Source organism: Austrofundulus limnaeus, unplaced genomic scaffold, assembly GCF_001266775.1.
Source record: "Austrofundulus limnaeus strain Quisiro unplaced genomic scaffold, Austrofundulus_limnaeus-1.0 Scaffold404, whole genome shotgun sequence".
Taxonomy (NCBI): Eukaryota; Metazoa; Chordata; class Actinopteri; order Cyprinodontiformes; family Rivulidae; genus Austrofundulus; species Austrofundulus limnaeus.
The window spans coordinates 7,688-16,887 of NW_013952806.1; the positions used below are offsets into that span (position 1 = coordinate 7,688).

The window sequence follows — 9,200 nt, forward strand, 5'->3', positions numbered from 1 at the left end:
ATATATTAGTCTTATTAATATACAAATAAAAACAGAATATTTAGCACTAGATAAAATAAGTAATGGATTTATTTATTTTTATTTTTTTAAGAAAGGGCTGAAAGAAGAAATCCTGTGTGGCAGCACTTTATACAGCCTCTTCAGACAAGGCTTAGTCAATAAATGTTTTTTTTAGTTTGTTTTGTTTTAAATTAAGACTTGTGTAACATTTGTTATCATTCTTATTTTTATCATGTTAATGGAGGGAGGAAGAAAAAGTAGTATCGGCTTCAAGAATTGGCCAAAAAATATCGGCTGCAGTGTTGTTTTTAGTCACTCTGTATTTATGGTTTTTTTTTTCATTATTCAAAATACTGTGTGTTAGATGAGTTTTAATGGTGCAACTTCAAACTAACATGTAATAGTCTTTTATGCTTTTTTAACCAGACTGTACCTGGCTGCAATGCATTTCAATGAAAACGCACGTCTGCAGGCAACTACCTCATCTGGAGAGCCCATGTAGATTATTCTTTCCCAAGTTCAAGAAGGGAGAAGGCACAGCAAAGCCTATCAGAACTCCTGAAACCCTAAGTAAGTCTTACCACATTAGTCACTTTTAGTATGCCAACTGGATTTCAATAAATCAAAAATCATCCATACTTTAAATCTCCCTTATTCAAAGTCGTGTCACAAGGGCATGTGATGTGTGAAAGTGTTGAAAGAGAAACTTTTCCTCACAATGTTAAACAAAAATTACAAAAATAAGTGACACTTTACTGTTTKTACTATGCAAAGACTGTGTACATTTTAATGCTGTTGATGTTTTCCAGACTGCGCTGTGGATTCATCTCCAGTTGTCCCAGACAAGGCCAGCATTTCCACACCACCTCCTGATGCATGCGTCTTCACTACACGTCCTGATGCACGCGTCATCATTACACGTCCTGATGCACGCGTCATCATTACACGTCCTGATGCCACATCTTCACACCACCCTCTGCACCACATCTGAACTCAGTCCACACCCAGTGGAAGGACCCTTCACAACAGGATCACACATACTTCCACACATCTCGCAGAAAGGACCTGCAGGACAAGATGACTCAGTGTGATTAGGTTGCATATTTGTGACCCATCATATCAAAATGAGGATTAAGTCGAATTTGGTCAAAATGACCTAATTACATTTTCAGATTCTTGGCTTTAAAAGCTACATTTTGATACCTGGATCATTCTGATATCTTAATTAAATCCATATATATGACTTAATTTGTCTTGTTGGTTACAATAATACATAAATATTTGGCCTGAATCCTAATTTTATGTCATTTTAATGAGGAATTTTTGAAGTCCTTTTAAAGAGGAAACCTCAAATTTTATTTGAATATTGAGATTTCCCAGCTTAAAAAAACAGCACTTTGCTAGCTCACAGGGAAAATATTAAACATTTAAGGCATTTTTCCTCAAAATCAGTTTTTTTTGCTACTGTTCAAAATAGTGCTCCAAAATTTTGTTTTATGATTATATTTCAGACAGTTCATTCAATTGATACATTGATAAGGCTTTTATTCATTATATTTTGACAAAATGCAATTTTTGTTAACATTTTAGTCAAAACACTATATTTGCCTATTTCTCCATATACCACTTTTGGACTTAATCCTCGTTTCGATGTGATGGGTCACATTTCATTCTACAAAAAAATTCAGGATTTTTTACTGTGTTCTGTGCACTTTTAAACTTCAATTTTTGTCATAAAAACATTTCACTGCAAGTTGAACTTTGTGTATGTGATCAATTTATTTGATTTGATTGCTCCCATTTTTATCTTCTGTTGCTAACATATTTTATGAAGGCAATGCATTCCACATACAGAAAAAGCTATTGAACATATATAATTTTGTGTTTTAGGTAAAAATGATTTTTATCAAAACCATAAATGTAATTTGGCACTTTTTTATTGTTTATCAAGGAGTAATAAAGTACATAAATTCTTACATTCAATGTTGTCAGTTCATCATCATGTCACTTTCCAATTAGTGTTTTCTGAGAAGGAAAAGTGGCTGAATTTTTGCTTTGCTAACACCATCTCTGAAGTCTTTGTGTGAAAGATGATGATGTGTGTTTGGGCGTACATCTGTCATTAAAGCCCTGAAGTTAGAGTTGAAATGATGCTCTGCCTTGTGGCGTTTGAAATTTGTCAGGCTTAGACGTTTGGGTTCCAGGTTCTTTGCTGTCCCACAGACCTGTGACATACAATATTAGTTACAGTTCCAAAGTAGAATGTGACTGATCATTTAATTATGATTTAAGTTCTGATTTGACARATGGAAATCAATAGGCTAATTGGTAATGAAAAATCAAAACAATTACATTTTATTTGCTTTTTGTACATTTCAAACTAAKAGTCAAGCACAAAAATCCATTTATTTAAAATAATTTCACATCTGTACAGTGAGTGTGAGTATATTGTAGTTGTTCAATTAAAAAATACTTTATTGATCACAAAAGTAAATTATATAATATAATAGTAGTTCAAATGCATGTATTTTAGTTTAGCTATGCTCCCCAGTGTAGGTAAGGACATAGAGTGTGTAAATAAATAAAGCACCCTTGTGACACATTCGTTTGAAGACGTGGTTCTGCAGGTTTGTCATTCTGTGTGTCTTGCACTGGGTCAGACTCTGGCTCGTACATGTAAGGCTGGATTGACAAGTCTGCTGTTGTTGACATCCTTATACTTTCTTGCCATCTGCCATCACTAATATGCACCTTCATTTACATTCATTTTTGTACTGTACTTTACGGTGTATGTATGTAAATAAATAAGCATATGTGTTTATTTATATGTGTATATGTGCATTGGTACATTATTATATATCATGTGTATATTGTGGGATTTTTTTTTTTATCTTTTATTAAACTTTCATTATTCTTCTCAGCCTTTCTTGTATTAAGCTGCAGTAATGTGCAAATTTCCAGACTGTGGGATCAATAAAGTTTTATCTTATCTTGTTTTATCTTAAAAACAGTTTTTAGTCGGTAGATAACTGGGTTTTTGCGATGAAACTACAAATATGGCCGAACAGGGTGGAGTCGAATGCTCAGCGACCTGGAGGGGGCGGGGTGTGACAAATCTCACTTGCATTTAAAGAGACCGCACCAAAACAGCTTGCTCTGAGGTGCAACTCAGAACAGGGGTAAAGCAAGGAAAGCAAGGAGTCTGTGGAGCAACAAAAACGAGGAATTAAGACCAAAGCGTTGCAGTTTTAATTTAAATAGACCATGAGTGAATGATTTAGACGTGAAAAAGAAGGATTTAAAAGCATGATATGATACCTTTAAATTGTTTACAGTTTAGAATATTACAGAAATTTGTGGGGTTGCATGTTTTATTGTCCGTGAGACTTCAAGATTCTCAGATGGACTGAGGTTTGGGCTTTGGTTGGACCAGGTGGTGATAGATAGGCTTCTGCTGACTTGATGACATTCTGAGTATGTTTTTTAATTATCTGAATCATTTGTGCTGAATCAGGGAAACCTCTAAAACCTGTAGGACAGTGGGTCACGGGGGGCAGGGTTGAAGATCTCTAATTCTGGTCCTCCTTTAACCAGTCCATGTTTCTTCTGCAGAGAGTTCAGACTCATTGTCCTGGAAGATGGACCTCAGTCCCTTTCTCAGATCTCTGGAAAACTCCAACAGGTTTTATTTATGATTTTGCGTTCGTCCTTTAACTCTGACCAGTTCTCCAGTCCTGCTGATGGACAAACACCCCCACAGCATGATGGTGCCGCCAGCTGAGCAAGAGTTCCTGGGTCTTCATGGGCTCTTGATTGGTGGGAAACCTTATCACTTAGAGATGTGTTAGTGTTGACTTAGAGGTCTATAAAACAGGTTTACACCCCGTCAACACACACACGCCCTTCTCTATTAAATCCATTAATGTTGTTTATTTAAAAATCATTTCAAATTTCAGACTTTAAGACAACAAAAGTGTAAAGAATGCCAAAGAACCATGAACTCAGCAGAAATAAAACCCAGAAGCTGAAACTGGAACAAAAAGCAGGACTCTGAGCCTTGGTTTTATTTGTACTACACATCTCATTCAGTGAACAATGTGTAACTCAGTATTTCACGTCTCCACTCGTGTTTTGTTGCTTGCCTGTGCTCATCAGGTGACAGGAACAGTGTCGGCAGCACTGGCAGCGCCGGCAGCAGTCGCAGCGCCGGCAGTGGTCAGAGCTCTGAGAGTGGCCACAAACAGAATGGAACCCACAACCGCCACCACCACGACACGGTGAAGGTCAGACAACACCCTGATCACTTTCTACTCTGAACAATTCAAACCATTATTTAGCTGCTTTTTATTTGTTGTAAGAAGAAAAACACCAAACTTTATAATGTTATAATGAATTATAATAAAGAATTATTGTGAAGAATGTCGTAAGGGGCAACAGTTACTTCGGAGGTAGGGAAGTCGTCCTGTAACGTAGGTTGCCGGTTCAAACCCCTGCTCTGTCCATTTCAGTCGCTCAGACACTTCACCCACCTTGCCTGTTGATGGTGGTCAGAGGGTCCGGTGGCACCGGTGCATAGCAGCCCCGCCTCTGTCAGTGAGCCCCAGAGCAGCTGTGGCTACAGTGTAGCTTGCCACCATCAGTGTGTGAATGTGTGACTGTAGAGCAGAGGTGGGGTCACGAGTCACATGACTTTACACTTGACTTGACAAATGTTCAGACTTGCAACTTGACTCTTTTTTCACCAGTGAATTGGGACTTGAACTAATTTACTTGATATTTTAAAGTACATTATTTATAAAGTTTCACTCAACAAACACGACCATCCCTCTGTTGTTCACACTCTGGATGTAAGAGTGTGTGAGCAAATCAAATTAACCAGATTTAAAAACAGAAAAAAAAAAAGAAACCACTCAAGACAAATATGCTTCCAAGATTAATTTATTTTAGGTTCATAAACTATGAAGTACTCAACAAAAAGCAAAGTGCAAAAGGCAAAACCTGCAAGAAAAGAAAAACACAGAGATGGAACAAGTTCTTTGTCGAACATTTGAAGTTGCGTAAAGATCAGTTATTTTCTTTTGCTGATAGATGACTTTATCTAACTTTGTGTTATTTGTTGTTTGTTTGTTGTGATTTGTAGTATTTTCTGGTTTAAATTGATGATATTGTTTGGTTTTAATGTGTGTGCTACTTTTGGTCAGCCTATTACTGTCATTGTGGTTTGAGATAAATACAGATTTAAAAAAGAACACATGGTCTATTTACATTAACATACATGCAGCATTGTTTAAAAAACAAAAGGACTACAAAAGACTTGAAATTTTGAGTTTCAGACTTGGAACTTGACTTGACAGTTTCCTATCTTGACTTGAGACTTGCCTCTGACTTGAGGATAAATACTTGACTGACTTGAGGATAAAGACTTGACTCTGACTTGAGGATAAAGACTTGACTGACTTGAGGATAAAGACTTGACTCTGACTTGAGGATAAAGACTTGACTCTGACTTGAGGATAAAGACTTGATTCTGACTTGAGGATAAAGGCTTGAGACTTGACTCAGACTTTAGGATAAAGGCTTGAGACTTGACTCTGACTTGAGGAAAAAGACTTGACTCTGACTTGAGGATAAAGACTTGACTCTGACTTGAGCATAAAGACGAGACTTGACTCTGACTTGAGGATAAAGGCTTGAGACTTGACTCAGGCTTGAGGATAAAGACTTGAGACTTGACTCTGACTTGAGGAAAAAGACTTGAGACTTGACTCTGACTTGAGGAAAAAGACTTGAGACTTGACTCTGACTTGAGGATAAAGACTTGACTCTGACTTGAGGATAAAGACTTGATACTTGACTCTGACTTGAGGATAAAGACTCGAGACTTACAAAACAACGTCCCACCTCTGTTGTAGTGTAAAACACGGTGGAGTCCATGTACTTGATAAAGCTGTATAAAGGTTCAGACGGTTTGGCCTGTCTATCAGTTGATTCAGTGTTCTGTGTGCAGCTGGCGCCCTCTGCTGGTGAAACTAGAGACCAAAACAAGCACATTAGTGGATCCTCAGGTGAGTCCTTTAGCTTTCTTTTTCTGTTTGAAAATACTTCTTAGTGAAATGATGACACACTCAGCTCATAAGATGAGAGCCTGAATTAAGAAAAAACCTTTCCTAACACTGATGGAGGGTTTTTGCTATAAACTCAACGGAATGTTTGACTTCTTTAGAACGATGCTTCAGACACGTAACCTCAGCTACTTTTCACAAAAGGCCAAAATAAAAAGTCAGACCGAGGCCAAACAAAACATAAATATATCTTTTCTCAACATATCTCATTTAACTCACAGATTATTTACTTTTTTAAATTCTCATACTCATTTTAACACTAATTTCTAATTAACAGAACATAAAAACAGCAATAAGAAACTAATAAAATCCAGGCAAACTGTTACAAATACTTCACAAGAGAAAACAGAGAAATTAATGAGTGAAATCCTTCAGAATGAGACAAACTCTCAGGGCTGAATGAGGAGGACATTAGAGTGAAACTCCTCTTTTCATCCCTGAGAAAAGTTGCTCACACTGATGAATGCCTCACAGCTAGCAGTTCTTTTTCTATAAACCTATTTTAAACCTGAATTAAGAAGTTCAGACTTTATTTTCTCAAACTGAGAAGTAAAACATTCCTGTTTGTAAACAGAATGCACAGTAACAGAGTTTATACCTACAGCCGTTGGTGGGGGGGGGCTGCAGGAGAGGCAGTCTATCCGCGTTGTGGCCAGCATTTATGTTTGAGTTGGTGCTGCATCAGCATTTCAAAGCAGTGGAGGCATCTTCATTGTTTGTTTCAGCTGGATGTTGAGTTGTAAAGTAACTAAGTACAAATACTTTGTTACTGTATTTAAGTAGAAATTTTGGTTATCTGTACTTTACTTGAGTAATTTTTTTTTCAGTATACTTTTTACTTTTACTCATTACATTTTTACACAATTATCTGTACTTTTTACTCACTACATTTTTTAAAGAGGTAAGAAGTAGAAAGTCGTTTATCCTATTTTATTCTGAGTTGTTACTTAAATAAATACTATCCTGATAAATTGTGTCTCCTGGATAGAGTGAATTTAATTGTGGTTGGATGAGAAGTATAAATATATACCATTCTGACACACTATTAACTTGTACACAACCCATCACAGCTGCACGCTGTTAGAAAAAAATATTTTTTGGAGAAGTCACCTCCCAATAAATGTCATTTTGGAAAATCTAACCGCTCACTTTTACTCAGTACTTTTACTTTTAATAGTTAAGTAGATTTTGTGTCAGAAATTTACTTTTGATAGTTAAGTACAAAACATATCAGAAACTTTAAGACTTTTACTCATGTAAGATTTTTAGTGAAGACTTTAACTTTTACCAAAGCATTTTTATGATTAGATACTTGTACTTTTACTCAAGTTTCACTTTGAGGTACTTTATACAACAGATTTACAGAACAGTTTAACTCAATATGAAAGTTTTCCTCTTTATTGATCCAAACATTTTTCCAATCTGCTTAAAGCTATTTTTATTATCATAGATTATAAAGCAACACTCCGTCTGAAATATCACATTTTTCTGTCAGTATTTGTAATTTTAGCACGTTTTAAATCATTATTAACTTATTTAACAAATAGAAAAATAAATAAAATCTCTTCAGCTCATTAAAATACTTTTCTGAAATCTATTTCAACATGTTTGTTCTAATTTGAGTTTATGGTTTGGTTTGTTACCATTCTGCTAATTATTAGCTTTTTGCTACAGTTTTGCAAATTTTAGCTTTTAGTTACTGATTTGTTAAATTTATATTAAGCTAATGGTTTGTTGACTGTATCTTGTGTTCTGGTGTTTCTAACTTTAATAAGTATTTGCTGTACAGCCTCACTCACTTTTGGAACTAAAAGTGAAAAATTCTAGACATAAAAAAACTTGTAAGATGAGTCAATTCTCTGCATCAGATGTGTAATAATTTACGGTCTGTAAGAAAACTCAACTTGAAATCTGTTTGACTTGATTTCTTTGACTCAGCTGCTGGAATAAAACTCTGCTGTGCTTTTCTTTTTCACTTTATTTTTTATAATCATACCTTTTTTATAATCATTTGTAATAAACTTACAAATATGACTATCATACATGAAAAACAAAACAATACAGGTCAGTTTGACAAATATTGTGTAATAACTGGTGTGGTAGATGAGAGACTCTGATCATGAACACAGTTTAGTGATATCCCTGAGCAGATTGTTTTAGATCTAACCAGATTATTTCTTAACACAAGATTATTTTAGATTAAAACTCTGGCATGAAAGGCAGCAAAGCTTTTTCTTTCTAGGTTTTTCAGTTCTTTTTTTTTTTTCTCATATTTTCCTACATCTGTCTTGTTTTCAGGTCAGATTGTTCAGTTTCTCTCTGTTTGTTTATAAAGTGATTTTTCACAACAGAACTTATCTGAAGTTGCTTGATTTTTAACATTAGTTTAAAAAAAGGTACATGTGATGGTTATTAAAATTAAAACTCTTGCTTTTTATAGCAGTTCCTGTCGCATCTCTGTTCTGTTTTCTACTTGAGGAATGTGGGTAAACACAGGAGCAGGAGATCTCAGCTGTTATTACTGGGAGTCCAAAAGGAAATGAGACACAGAAATAAAGCTTACCTCACCAGTGAAACTAATAAAACTACTGTGTTCTCTCAGAAAACCCTCCCTCAGTGCTCTAAAGTCAAATTAAGGTTTCTGAACAACAGAACATGCTGCAGTGTGAAGAGCTGCACATGTTGGAGACTTGTTACCTCAGGGTCCTTCACAAATGTTGAAGCCACGGTCAGATATTTTCTAATCAGGCTCCTATAGGAATATTATAAGCTAATATTTCTTATCTATTGTAGATAGCTTCCTGGATAAACAGATAGTAATTCTGACTAATTTTGTTGAGTCATTAGCTCCTTCATCAGGACGAATATGTTCTTCATACCATACAAAGCCGTACATGGGTCATAGGTACACTGAAAAAACAAACTTTTGGGTGTAGTAACATTTATTTAATTATTATTTTTTTTATTTTACAAAAAAATATCAAAATCTCTAAACTACTAGAATTTACTAAATAAACAGTGCCCATTATATTATATGTCAATATTACTATACAAAAACAGTAAATGCTAATATTATTT

General features: G+C 35.3%; 1 protein-coding gene across 1 annotated transcript in view; it reads left to right on the top strand.

Annotated features, from left to right (window-relative positions):
- caskin2 (CASK interacting protein 2) overlaps positions 1-9,200 on the top strand; it is a gene marked incomplete at its 5' end in the record, with an annotated part of 33,278 nt that overhangs the window by 5,975 nt on the left and 18,103 nt on the right. The window contains 2 exon segments of the mRNA XM_014024026.1: positions 4,156-4,283; positions 6,008-6,065. Of these exon segments, the coding sequence (XP_013879480.1) occupies positions 4,156-4,283; positions 6,008-6,065 (186 nt within the window).